The 14,622-nt window shown below is 46.8% G+C and overlaps 1 protein-coding gene across 1 annotated transcript in view; it reads left to right on the top strand.

Moving 5' to 3' along the window:
* The window catches only part of LOC149349505 (cell adhesion molecule Dscam1-like), a 522,475-nt gene that overhangs the window by 486,167 nt on the left and 21,686 nt on the right, over positions 1 to 14,622 (top strand). Inside the window, exons 14-17 of the mRNA XM_089578475.1 lie at positions 7,040 to 7,188; positions 8,827 to 8,955; positions 12,430 to 12,606; positions 13,486 to 13,556. Coding sequence (XP_089434601.1) covers positions 7,040 to 7,188; positions 8,827 to 8,955; positions 12,430 to 12,606; positions 13,486 to 13,556 — 526 coding nt within the window. The remainder of the gene's footprint in view (positions 1 to 7,039; positions 7,189 to 8,826; positions 8,956 to 12,429; positions 12,607 to 13,485; positions 13,557 to 14,622) is intronic.

Here is a 14,622-nt window from a genome sequence, read left to right as displayed (position 1 = left end):
TGCTGCTGTCTTGACCTTTGTAATCTTTTGTGACCACGTGGGTAGGACAGACTAATATTCATGTTTGGCAGCAAGCTGATGGAAGCAGTGCTGTTTGGCATAATCCTGCAGTATTAAGATTATTTAGTGCAGGAAGCACTGTTTATGAGTGAATCCACCTACGCAATCCTCCAAACATTTCAAGCTGCTTAGCTACTATCAAGAAACAAATTAGCTCCGACCAGTGGTTATCCTCCAAACCGGAAAATAACAGGCGTTTTTATCGCAACGCTCTAAGCGAAAGTGTCGCCCAGTGCCGCAAGAAAGAGTGGAAAGCGAGACACACTGTAAAAAATACATGGATAGAATACATGTAATTTGATTTTTTCAGTCAAAAGCAGGAGACGCGTACTACTATAGCAGCCTCTTCGAAGCAACTACAAACGGTCACCAAACCACACGTTCCTGTCGCATAGCTACGCTTCACTCACAAAGAGTAGCTGCCCCGCACAGTGCAGAAAACAAAGGTTTTCTTTGCTAAGGGTCCTGACGGCAGAAGCTAAAATTTTAGGGGAGCAAAATTTGGTAGTGCGTTTACGAACATGCGTCGTTTATAATACCAGCTCTTTTCGTTGGGAGGTGAAGACAAACATGGCTGGCGTGGAAAAGCCCTAATTTTAGAAGGCAGCGACTAATCAGGCGAAATCGCCGTGCAGAAGTTTAAGAATATAAAGAAAGTTTTTTTTTTTCCGCTCCCGAAATAGACCAGCCGTCGCCAAGGAGGTTCCCTCATTGAGGGCAGGGCGTTTCTGTTCAGTTCGCGGACGAGGGATGATGAAAAACCGTTGTGCTGCTATGTCTGCGTCCTTGCTTTCCCCGTGCGATTCGTCAGGTGACACAATGCATCGGCACGGACAGCTTACCGCGCTTGTCGTAGCGAAGAGTAGAGAGAGAGCAAAACAGAATGACGGAGAGGCAGCGAGGTTAACCAGGCGATGCCCAGCAGGCTAACATACACGTGGGGAGGGGAACAAAGGGGAAAACAAGGAAAAAAAGGGCGGCAACGAAATTACTTTTTCAAGTGTCCATCGACCACTATGTCACGAGACAGAGGACGCACACTTAAAGCTTTAAGTTCATAGACGGGAACACAACCCACAGTCCTTTAAGAACCTCAGGAGCGCTTTCACCGCTTTCCTTTGTAACGAAGGTTTTGTCCAAGGCCCTATCATCTTGGATTCTGTCAGAGGACGAGAGTCCAAGTGGCGCAGAGTGACGCCCACTGGATGGATAGCTGAGAATAGATGAGGTTTGTAACAATACTGGAAGACATAGGAAAGCGCTACGAACTAAGACGAAAAAAAAAATATTACACAATTTTGATAGAAATTTTAAGTTGAGAAAGGAATATCCCGGATTATGACGTTTGCCGGCCTCGTATGAACTACAGTTTTCAGAAAACGGTTTACCAAATACCGTAAGCATTAAATATTTCTCCGGACATGTTTACAGTAATACAGACAGTTGCTAGCAAGAAATCATTTAAAGAAAATAATTCGTGCCTTGCATAGTCCGTTACTGTTAAATGTAAGAATAAGATTTGTCGTGTAATCATTTCGGTTATCTTTTCGGTACCCCTACAGTATTTGGTTACGGTTCAGATTTGAAACTCTGCTGATGGCTTCATCAATAAGGGAAGGTGGATAGCGCTGTGTTAAGAACACCGCATGACTCGCAAAGGTTAGACGGTGTGAACTCTGAACAGCACCCTCTATCTCCTCTTCTTCCTTCGTTGCAGGCCTCATTTTTTTAAACTGCCCCCATTCTGTCTTGATCCTCCCCTTGCTGCCCTGTTTTAACGGCTATTGTGACCCTTCACGCGAAGATTATCGTAGTATTGAGCGTCGAAACAACAATGAATAGGGAAGCAATGTGAAATGCACAGTGCGGCCCTTCAGAGTCAGGCATAATTATTTTTTACCCTGCTGGAACCAGTACGTAAATGCCTTCCAGGCGTTGCAGATAGTGAGGATGGACATGGAAGACAAACCAAGGTATATCCTCTGATACTCTAGGGCTTTCGCATAATTCATCGTTAAAGATGAGACCTAGATAGTTGAGCGGCGTTCCTATAACTAAGCAGCTTCCGCAGCAGCGGATGTTAGATATTCGATATTGCTGGATGTGAGCATCCACTACAAAGTACCAGTTTGTGGAGTGAAGTGCGCGCAAAAATTGAATCTGAGGTTTCCATTGGTGCTAGCTAAACACTCCGAAGGTTCGCTGATTATTCCTTTTAAGCTACACCCACGTCTGCCTCAGCTCAACTTCAGTATCTACTTCCAGTTTCCGCTTTAAGCGATAAAAGGGCGTCATTTCTCGTGTTTTCCATCTGCTTCTTTTCATACCTAAATCAGTTAAAGGTAACTGCAGCGCGGTCTGTTTTGCCACTACCACTGTCAAGTTCCGTAAAGCAATAAGCAAAGAGTAGAGAGAGGATAAAATAGGGCAGGCGGCGGGGGTTTTTTTTTTCTGCTTTAAGCACAGCAGTGCGGTGCCCGTTTTACAATGGTTTTGCCTGACGCTTTTCTTCTCTTTTACCCGCGCCCTAGAGGGCGTCGAAGCAGTAGGGTTTAAGCTTAGCCAAGTGTGCAGTTGCACAAGTGTATGGTGTCCTTCTGTGGGAAGCCCCGGAGTCGTGAAGGGGAAGAAATATGCCGACGTAAAGCTGAAGGCACTTAACCAGGCCAACCAGGCGAACCTTTTCGGGCAGTGAGGCATTGCAGACTTCAGAAAGTAACAAGCTTCGGCCGTTGGGTTACAGTTAACGATCCTCCCGAAGAAGTCACCTCTGATGGCAAAGCCTTTCGCAAGCTTACTGCCTTTTTTTTTTTTCATCCTTTTCGACGGGAGTGCGCCAGCCCCGCTTCAGCAGCGTGTTCTCAACTGCTATTGTGTTATACAGAACGTCCTCATAATTACGCCGCACTTTCAGGCGTGTCGCAATCTCGCCTGCGCTCTAAGCTCTCCCAGGTAAGCTCCACCCCCCTCCCTGGAGGCGGCAATAAGTCGCCTGCAGCGAAAGATTCGCAGCTCGGCTTCGTCTTTCTGAGCGCGCCTATTCTCCAGCGTACTCCGAGTTACTTATTTGGCACTTTTTAAAGCTGCTCTCCATAGGCCCTTTTGTAGAAGATTTCCTAACCTTGCGCAGGCACGGTATTCTGCTCTCATTTGAGCGCAACGCCGAGGTTTTTTTTCAGACAGCGCCAGCGTGGCTACCAAGGAAATAATAATGGCCAGATAATGGCTATGACAAGACGGACCTCCTGCGACGTCTATCTGCTTCTCGCTGCCGATCGCTTGATATTGATTTTTCTTTCTGATCAATTTGTCCAGCACAGTCGCCAGACGTAGCAGTAGACAGAAGGAACAATAAATTGCCTTCCGTGATCAGTTCTGCCAGAGTAGTCAAACAAAAAAATGTTAGTATTAAGAATAAATGTTAAACGTCGGAGGTTTCCTGTTTCTTACGGTGAGATTAGGTTACTAGAACACTTGAATAGCTACGAAAAGAGTTCAGTCGAGCTACAGCGCTAAATTATATTTGTTAAAAGAGGAAGTGTTGGAACTGTGCTATCTAGAAGCCGGAGCTGGCTGACTCCTTCTCTGAGTTCGTTCTGTGCTGTCTTGGCACTTTGGCACTTAGGTGGCAACTTCGTAAGCTTTTTTACTCCTTTGAAGCATTTTCCGGAAGGTCTCTCGTGACATATGTATCTGAGAGATGTGAAAAGGATTTGTAATTGGTAGAGCGACTGTTCCGGTGAAGCGGTGGTCCCGGGTTCGAACCCCGGACCAGGAAGAATTTTTCTTTAACTACGAAGTTTCTGAGAAAGCTGTATAGCTTTCCTTTGTAGCCGTATGGCTGCCCTCGGGTGGACGTCAATGAGTAATTACTCCCTTATTAGGATTTATCACGCGCTTGTAGAGAGACACATTTATTCACTTTCACTGAATACTTATTACAGAACTTGCAATCATATGGGGAGGTGCACAGGCTCCCCAGCACACGTTACTCAATTTCGTAACAAAGAATACAGTTGGAAGACAAAAACAGGCATTGCTGTTACTGCACCGTGACTGTCGATCTTGAGCTACTGCGCCTCCGATTGGTCAATAAAAAGCGCGAATCTTGAAGAGAAAAAAAAAAGAACAGATGCCGTTATTAGTATTCATACGATGTTATGGGTTGACCCCTTCCCCCCCCCCCCCTTCTTTGCCTAATCTCTACGGCCGACAGACGAGATGGCGCCACCAGTGCAATCGCCGAGATAATGGCTCGTTTTGTTTCGTCGTCGCCGCAGGCGACGCAAATATCCGTCTTCTGTGATCGATTCAGGCGAACACCCGAAACAGATGCAGCATAAAACAATTCTGCCGACCAAATGCCATTTCTGTGCGAAATTTGACATCGAACAGTTCAACAGTTTAGCCGAAAGAAGCATTATGCGTCGCGTTTTATTGCGGAACAGTCTGTGTTAGGCAAATAAGTAAGCTAAAATAAAAATATCCCACCTTGCTCTGCAGGCAACCGCCACCAATGCTGGTTGAGTTGACTTTCGTTCCTGCAACGTGCGCAAGCTTTGCTGACAAGTTTGGCTTATCTTATGGGAGGCGTATCATTTTGTAAGAATATAGGAGGGCACTCCATGTTTTCCAATAGCCTTCGTGCGCCTTGGCGCCACGCTCTGGTATTTGCTTTCGGGTGGACGAGGAACACGGCGCGCAAATAAATACTTTCGGCGACTTTTGACACCGTCGCGCAGCCAACGAGCGCGTTCCGCGACGCCGTCCGTCGCGCCTGAATTTCGGAGCAGCGGCAAGCAGCGCGTTTTGGAATTACGCCCGTCCGCCAGCAGAGGCGCGCGCTGCGCCTGAAACCGATCCGTGCTTTGCGGAGCGATGCCGTCGACTCCATGACTCTTATTAAAACGTCACTCGAGACGCCTACGCCAAGGTTACGGCCGCTGCTTTAATTAATTCTCGCCACTGAAAAATCCCGCAGAAGCAAGCGTGTATTCGAGCCCGGAGGCGCACGCTGCTCCAGCGAGTTGCCATGCGAGAGAAGGGAAGAGACTCTCCCGGCACCGCGAGAGCGGCACAAAAAAAAATAAGCAAGCACGCTTTCATAATCCAGCTAACCAGTAACTTTCCTTGCACGTGTCTATCGAGCAGGGCGACTTGTGCGCAACCACTGGCGACATGAGGACGTTTTTCTTTTTTTTTTTCTCTCTCTCTCTCTCTCCCTCGTTTCACCGGCAAGACCTTCGGCTGCAAATAGGCTTCGGCACTGGTGGCGACGAAATTAATTTGTGAGGAATTTGGCGCTTGCTACATTCCTCCCAACTGACATGCAGCGCTTTGTCGCGGAGTTTGTACCATGAAGGAGTTTCTTTTAGGCGGGTCGGCGAATGAACCTTCAAATGAGCGATTGATGACATCACGGGAGAGTATACACCATGCCACTGCACTGCTGTCTCTCCGTCGCCGGTGTCGCAAGCCGTCACCCTTGCATGCACCTTTCGAAGTGCTCCCACTCGTCCCTTGCCGCCCGTCCTGCAATGCGAGCGCAGAACTGTGAGGAATTAAAATGAGTAACCTCTCGAGTTTCCAATAAAATCATACTTCTTTCTTTTTCATTTTCCTTCTCTCTTTACTAGAATACAGATAAAGCGGACGATGATTAAGGAGCAGTTTACCATTGTTGGCTTTTATCAGGCGAGAATTGAAGCTTCCGCGTTCATCACTGTGCTTTTTTTTACCATTTTTTTTTCAATAATCTCTGCTGGTAGCATACTAAGCCTCTAAACTAATTTATTTCCTGCCTTCAACCGATAAATTCTGTCCTGAACAGTTTGTTCTACCTCATGAGCGTATTAATATAGCTAGGAAACGGCTAAAAACTGTATAATTGTGTTGAACATGTTCAACATTCTTGGAGAAAAAAAAATTTGCATATTAGAAAATTGTAAGGTACTGTTACGTAAATAATTATGGCAATGGTGCATTCTGGCGATGGGTAGCAAAATCTTTATTTTAAAGTGTTTCCATCGCTCGCATCGAGCAGTTAAGACTGCCATAGAAAACCAGTGGGGAACGCTTTTGACGATAGCGAAAACGTTAACAGCAGAAAAATGCAAGCCTGCCGACTGGATATCTGCAGATATACTGATTGTTATAGTGAAATCTTGGAATACATAAAAAAATTGCGTTCATAAACTCTTCCCGGTTCACAAATGGTTTTGTCCAGAACTGTTGGGTATGGATAAGGCAGCGTTCCTGCCTATCGGAAAAAAATACCCTTCTCCAGTTCAGTTATTCTGTTTGTAACACTAGTATTTTGGAAGTTAATGTTTTGGTGTTATAATGCATTCAAGTTGAACTACGGTGGCTAGCTGGGTAGATGTGCCGACCAGCAAGGCACAAGGCATAATTCCGCATGCCTCCTCTTCGTGACGCCAAAAATGGCGCCGCTGTTCTCCGCCCGACACTCGCGTGCGGGTTGTCTGTTGCTCGTCGCAATACACCTCACGTTTCTCTAACCTCAGTTTTGGTTCACAACGTTACTTTTGCGTTGATTATCTCTCGACACGACGGCTGAAGGAGATATTGACTATTTGACAACGAACTAGTATAGGTACGAGACAGCAGCTACTTTATTTTCGTCAGTTTCCGTCAGCCCTCACCCAGCGCATTTCGCACCAGGCCCAGTGCTTTATGGTACAAATTAAGGCAAGAATATCTAAAGCCGGCTTGAAATCGGCTATGTAGAGACCTGCGCTTCTATTGCTTTGCTTTTGGGCCGCGGTATCACGAAATGTTTAGGCAATTCGAATTTGCTCTCCATCGGGCTGACAAGGTTTGCCCGTTCGTTGGCCCTAACGGTGACCGCGTGCAGTTCTCACTCCGAGCTACATTCCAAATGTCGTGTCTATTGTCTCCAGCTGGCTGTGCAAAGGGCCTCCCCTTCCTTTCTGATGCCGTAAACGTCCTCCTTCGCCAGGTACGTGCTAAAGGAGGAGAACAACGACCGCGGCCGCATGTCGACGCTCAAGATCCGCGCCGCCGAGCGCAGCGACTCGGCCACCTTCAGCTGCACCGCGTCGAACCCCTTCGGCAAGGACACCGGAAGCAGCCGCGTCATCGTTCAGGGTGAGCGGCCGAATCACTGGCGTGCGCACACTCAGCATATACTCAGCAGCAGCCGAGGAACCTCTGGCTGCGTGAGCGCCCGTACTCGCTGTTGTGTGTTATGTTCATCTTCTGTACTGTTGTATCTGTGTGCTTTAAAACTACAGTGAGCGAACTAGTCCCGTGTTCTCCCGAACTAATCGACGTCGCTTCCCTGAGGTAAAGCGTGGCAAGGAATCGTGGGTGTTGCAAAACGAGTCCGACAGTGAAAAACAAGATACAGGCATTGTCTGTACGGACATGGACATGGACGGGAAACATGTCCATGCGTCCCGGACATGTTTTGAATTTTTCGACAAGTCCTCGTTCTTTGAGACGTCGCTTTGCCTGCCTACAGCTAGAGTGCCTAAGAGCGCTGTCAGCATAAATGGAAACTAAATATATTAACATGTCTTGCGTGTTGTTATTCGAGCCAGTGATGCAACATCGAAGGCTAGCCATGAAGGTTGATGCGCTAGGCGTAACTGTTAGGTTCAAAAGATGAATTTGGTTTAAGACAGTAGTGGGTGAAAATATACGGACACACGCAAAAGAGGGAGAGGTTTGTCGCTCGTACATATTGTTCGCGTGCCAATTCATGCCGAAAGAGCATATTGTCTCACCTTGCTAATATTAACAAGCCAGACGAAACAAGTCTGGACGTAGCGGTTGTACTGCTGAGCAAGCTTACTTAGAACTTGGTACTTTCACTCTCAAGCCTTCCCAGGAAGCTGTATAACCAGAAGGGAGCCATCTCAACAGCAATAGCTTTGTTGCTGAAATCGTGTTTCTAATGCGGTAGCGTTAAAGACCCCATTACCCAGATAATTCGGTGTCGGCGTCGGTGTTGGGAGCGAAAGATCACGGGCATGGCTCTGGCAGGTGGTCCCCAGAGAGCAACCTAGAAGGCAGGTAGGCCACATAGGTCACGTGACCTTCATGGTGGAAAAACAGCGAAACTAAGACAGAGAACACAGAACAAGAGGGGAGACACTGCAAGCACTGAAGGTCACGTGACCTTGCGGCTTCAGTCACAACCTGCCCACCGGATAGTGAACAGACTGCTCACCGTGACAGGTGGCAGGTAAATTAATGATTGGTCGCTTGAGAAAAGAAACTTACGCAGCACAAGGCCCACTGCTAGGAGCACCTGCCATCGCAGGTCAGCGGCGCATCGCTTAACCGCTGCACCGCTGCGCCAGGAGGGGTATCCCAGGGATCTGTCCATGTAAAGTAGAGAATGATCCCCTTTTGCATATATGGGAACTGACCCTTTACGCTATCCCGTCATGGCCTTAAGGCGAAGCTTAAGTTTCCCCTCCAATTTTTTAACTCTTTCCCGCAAGTGCGCATGCATCAAAATGGTCCTTTCAGTTGTATCCTAGCGTATAAAATCAGAAGGCAAAGTACACAAATGACAGAGACAGCCTTTTCGTTCCATTCGCATAAGCGTTTGCCAAAAAAAAAAAAAAAAACAGCGGGAAGAAGTCGGGCACTTTGGCATCTTGTTCCGGAGGGGGGACTTAGCGTTGTGGTACTCGGTGGTATCAGAGGCACCCGCGCATCTGACCCCAGAGCTTTCTCTCAGCGCCTCATAAGTGGCCGCACTGTGACCCGCAGAGGTTCCCGATGCACCCGAGGATCTGAGAGTGGCGGAAGTGACCAGCAACGTGGTTAGCCTCGTATGGACGGCGCCATACGCCGGCAATAGCCCCATCACGAGCTACTCCATCGTCTACCAGCCAACGGGTGAGTGAAGCGCGCCCAGTCCCATCGCAGAGAACTGCTTCGGCGGGGATTTCGTACCCAGCGGAAGCAGTAATAGCCTCCTAATCATAGCAAAGCACTTCACTTCGTAACTCAGTCCATGGACATTCGAGCTTGGAAGCTGCTGAGGGTTTATTTTTCTAGTTATGCCCTGGTTTTCAAAAATTATTTGTTGAATGCTGGGTTAACCGGAATAAGCAATATATAAGCTAAAAAGATGTCATAAAACGCCGGAGGCTAACTTTAACTAGGTGGCTGTTATGCCGGGTGGTTTTTTTTGCATTTATGTATTTTTATTTTAAATCAGTCTTGTACACGTTACTGATTTCAACAGTCTTGTACACGTTACTGATTTCAGCGTTACTGATTTCAGCGTTACTGATTTCAGTGTTGTACTGATTTCAGCGGTCAATTGCAGTCCATGAAAAGTAACTAAACAATTACAGAGAAGTAATCTCTTACTATTAAGTTACTTTTGATCCATCCTATATTAACCTAGCACTAATATACACGGACCTTAACCTACCTTTCGCAGTGTCTTGAAGCAACGCAATCCTCCGCGCTCCGCTATTTGTTTGAGCTCAGAGGGACGAAACCCAAGCTCACCTAATTATGATGTTCCGCTGTGTCGTCGTGCTGAAATGCGAAGCGCGAAACACAGCGGCTGAGCGCTCGGGCTTTCTAGTCAGGGCATTCTTGCGGGCGGCTTCTCCGCAGCAAGTTATACCACTAGTTAAACTTGTTTTTGGACAAAAAAAAGCAACAGATTACTAGTAATCCCTTACTGAAAAATAAAAGGAATTCGATTACCGAGAACGTTTCACCTTACAAAAAGCAATCTCAATATTTGAAGAAAACGTAATTTATTGCAAGTAATCAATTCCTTGTAACGCGTTAAAAAGAGTGAGAGGTTCGTCGTTGTGGTCTGCACACCTGGATTGTTAAGCAGAGCGGGCATTGTGCACGCTATAGAGCAGAACTAAGATACGATTAATTGACTATAATTATTATTTTTTGGCTTCAGTGCTCAAAATTATATTCTCAAAATTGTGGGTCATCAACGTCAAAGGCGACCCAGTTTTTAAATTTTCTGCATCGGCAATGTGGATCGAAGTATGAAAAGTGAAATTTCTGCCTTTGAGAGCTCCTTTATTTGGCTTTCCGGCGTTGCACATATATAAAATGGCGCCGCTCGCATTCCTGAAGCAGCAGATACAGGTGAAGTTTCTGTATTTTATGATGTAGATGAAATGAATGTGTTTTCGGCGGAAACACTACGCGCAGCGACGCCAGTTTTAAATGCGCAACGCGGGAAAGCCAACTCAGTAACCTTTCAAAGGCGTATTTTTTACGCTCGATACTTCAAATCGCAACGCCGTTACATAAAGTTGAAAAACTGGGTTCGCCTTCTGTGTTGACAGCTTTCAATTGCACAATATAACCTTGCGCCCTTAAAATAAAAAGTTAAAGTTAACTACTCGATGTTTGTTAATGAGTCGTCTTTTGTTGAGCTATACGCAATACACAATGTCTGCCTTTCTGTACAACGTACATGTACCAACAGCAACGACGAAACTCTCACACGGTTTTTAAAATAAAAATCTGTAAATGTTAAAAAAATAGCACTGTATATCAGTATATGCTGTCTTCAGCCTCTTATAATCCGACATTTCGCTGCCTTCCATTGGTGCCCGTTGTCATTGCTTGAAATTCTAGCATGCTTGAATTATTTAGTGAGTGAGTGAGTGAGTGAGTGAGTGAGTGAGTGAGTGAGTGAGTGAGTGAGTGAGTGAGTGAGTGAGTGAGTGAGTGAGCGAGCGAGCGAGCGAGCGAGCGAGCGAGCGAGCGAGCGGGCGGGCGGGCGGGCGGGCGGGCGGGCGAGCGGGCGAGCGAGCGGGCGAGCGGGCGGGCGAGCGAGCGGGCGGGCGAGCGAGCGGGCGAGCGGGCGAGCGAGCGGGCGAGCGGGCGAGCGAGCGGGCGAGCGGGCGGGCGAGCGAGCGGGCGAGCGAGCGGGCGAGCGGGCGAGCGGGCGGGCGAGCGAGCGAGTGAGTGAGTGAGTGAGTGAAGTAAAGGGAGGGAGGGAGGGATTTTACCGCTACTGGAGACTGCAGAACCAATACCGCCATAATCCGCACAGATAAAGCGGAAATGTGCGGAACTTCTCCATTGTGTCGTCTACCGGGCAATAAAGACTACTAACGATATAGCTGTACTTCAAGGTGATCTTAATGTTATTTCCGATTGGTGCCGAACATGAAATATGACACTTAACACGACAAAATGTAAACTAATGCGTTTTTCACGCCGCGGAATTGTACGCCCTCCCTCTTACTTTCCTAATTATGCTTGACTAACATCAGTAAGATCTTATAACTACCTCGGCGTTTTTCTAACGTCAAACCTGACCTAAAATGAACACATTATTTCTATTATCGCAAACGCTAACCACATGCTAGGCTATATTAAAGCAATTTTTCTATGACACCGTCATCTGTGAAACTAATTCTTTATAAAACACTTGTTCGCTCTAAACTCGAATATGCCTCATTAGTATGGGACCCACATACCGACGGATTAACCAATGCCTTTGAAGCAGTCCAAAATCGCTCCGCACGTTTTATTCTTGGTGACTAGGGTCGCTTATCAAGCGTAGCACTCATGAAGGAAACTTTATCAATAGCATCCTTGTCGCTGCGCAGAAAAATTTTCCGTTTGCGCCTTTTCTTCAAAACTTACCGCACCAATCCAATTCTAAAAAATGCACTGATCACGTCACCTACATATGTATCGTCGCGCATCGATAATCCGTGCAAAGTCCCTCACTTCCGCACTACATCCTATCAATATTCATTCATTCCTAAAACAACAACAGAGTGGAATCGTCTGCCTGCCGCGTTAGTGCTTACAAACAGTGCCGAAGTTTTCAAGAAAAAGTTATGCTTACATTACAAAGCATAGAAGTTTCTTTGTTCTAACTCCTTTAGTTTGAAAGTTTTCAGTTATATTGTTGTGTGTTTTATGTAGTTTCATATTGTGTTCTACTTTCTTCTCCGTTTTTTAACGACCAGCATTAACGAGTGTTGCCATTTTTTAGCTATGTTTCCCATACAATGTCAGTGCTTTCTGTTTAGTTTTTAGATTGTTATTCCACGTTACCGTCTGTTTTTCAGACGAGCCCCGGGAATAATCTCCTGTTCACGCCTGTATTCAGTTTTGCCTTTCTTTTTGTATATGTCGTTTTTTTATTACTGTTTATCTCGCTTTCTCGAAATACTGTACCATAACATTAGCCTCTGTTAGTTGTTGTCTCTGTTACATTTTTGTCGCACTGTTTGTTACGTATGTTGCACTGTTTTTTTTTTTGCTGCATCACTTCCACTCTCTAATGCCCTCTGGGCCAAGAGGGTAACTTGAAATAAATAAATAAATAATCTGATGGGACTGATCGGATCTCAGGGGGCGGCCGGCACGACCACGACTCCGTGCGACGCATCTCGGTGCCGGGGGGACTTACCACGGCGTCGGTGACGAACTTGCAGCCGGTGACCGAGTACCAGTTCAAGGTCATCGCAAACAACGACCTCGGATCATCCACGCCCAGCAAGCCTATTTCGGTCACTACAAACATGGAAGGTAAGAGCTAATGCCTTCTGTGCGGGCACCCTACCACCTGACGTGTTCCCCACCTTTACCGACTCTTGTAAATTGCAGTGCGCAACGCCTCGCATAGCTCTTATGCCGTTTGCATGGTCCCCATCTGCGTGAGTATTCTGCGCCTAGCCTATACCGCCGCCAAGACCCCGTTTTACACTCCGTGATCCGTACTGTTTGCACATGATAGATTCGATGACAAAATTTTAAGGCATACGTGAACTAGTAGCACGAAAGTATGGCGCATCTGCTTGAACCACGCTCTGCAGTCCGCTGAATGTGAAGGAAAACACATTACTGACAGTTACGAAAGACAGAAAACGAGGAGAGCCGGTACTCATTCATGTTAACATAGTGCAAAAAAGACAACATAAGGAGAGAGTATAGGCAAGCACAGCTGATGCCGATGATTAGCCAAAGAGCGAAACCTCAGTCATCGCTCAACCAGACGACGCTCGATACCATTAATGTCACGTAAAAGACCGCACCGATCTGCTACAAGTCGTTGTTACGTCACAAACTTCGCCTTTATACTTCACCCACTTGTTTTCCAGTTGTGATCATTGAACCCGTGCGGACTCCGTAACGTCGTGCTTCACCTAGACTTGGTCAGTGACGGTATTGCTCAATTTAAAAGTACACAGTGGTAGATGCTTCAGTGCATAACTTTTCTCTCGGGTACTTTGACACAGTGTCAATGAACTGAAAGCGCACACTCAAGCTGTACCCAGTCAACTGAATGTGGGTATTATTCACATGGCTTCTTCGGTTGTACTCAGTTGCACTGCCCGAAAGTGTTTTACTCCACCCGGTAGAGGTCCTCAAAGGGGTAGCAATAACACGTTACATTGCGCCTTGCAGCGCCCCAGGAAGCTCCATCGCAAGTCAGCGCGGCTGCATTAGACTCAAGTTCCATCAAACTCTCCTGGAGGGTGAGTTCGGCAGCGGGGTTGTTTTCTAATTGGTTGCATGCGTTCGCTTTGTTTCAGGTCCTTTGCCAAGTGTGCATATTATATAGTCCTTAGAATATTCGACACTCATGAATATACCCCGACCTCTAAATTACGCATCCACTGAAGCATGTTCTATATGCGTCGACCCCATTATCAGTATAGGGGCAATGGTCTATTTTACTACATGCCCTATTGAACATCACATTGTAACGTTAGAAGCGCATCAGCTCATGAACCTCTTAAAATACTGTACAGAAAGGTCCAGTATCTCCATTCAGTTGTACCCGCTGTGGTGGGTCAGTGACTTTGGCGTTCAGCTGACGATCCGGAGGCCGCGAGTTCGAACCTCGGCCGCCGCGGCCGCATTTCAGTGGAGGCGAAATGCAAAACACATCCGTGTGCTGCACGATGGCAGCGCTCGTTAAAGAGCCCCAGGTGACCTAACTTAATCCGGAGTCCTACATGGTCCTCATATCCCAGGCGTTGCTTTAAGACGTTAAAACCCACCACCACCAATGTGGTTTCAAGAACGTGCAATCCCAACGCCATCACGGCGAGGTTCTACCGATGCTGTATTTCTAGCGAACTCGGCCAAACAGAAGACACCGTCGTGTATACACGACGGCCAACTATACCACGATGATGCCATCTCATGTGTCATAACTGGAAGGCCGCTACTGCGCTGCAAGAAGTTCACTCAACACAAAAAAAGAGGACGCGCGCAGGGTGTCAGCTAACTTCATTGGGACATCTAGAGAACGAATATACACGAAGTTGGGCAGAGCAGTAGCACTCTTAATAGTGACGCTGTCATGACATGCTCACGTGTTATCCAGGTACATAAATTCGCAGTCTGCAAGTGATACAGAAAGCCGGGTGACACATCATGTTGCTTTTTTCTTTTTGATTGAATTTGTTTCCATGGCCTCTCGTGTCACACAAATCTTGTGGCGAAATAGTATGCTATAGTTTGTGAAGAAAAGCGGGCGGCACTCTTCCTTGACTTTCATTTTTTTTTCTTTGTATTCCCTGCAATGTGCCGCAT

The sequence above is a fragment of the Amblyomma mixtum genome, chromosome 3 (assembly GCF_055824585.1).
Source record: "Amblyomma mixtum isolate Tamu chromosome 3, ASM5582458v1, whole genome shotgun sequence".
Lineage (NCBI taxonomy): Eukaryota > Metazoa > Arthropoda > Arachnida > Ixodida > Ixodidae > Amblyomma > Amblyomma mixtum.
The sequence above is the reverse complement of the archived record's forward strand: the minus strand, read 5'-3'. Positions and strand labels throughout refer to the sequence as shown.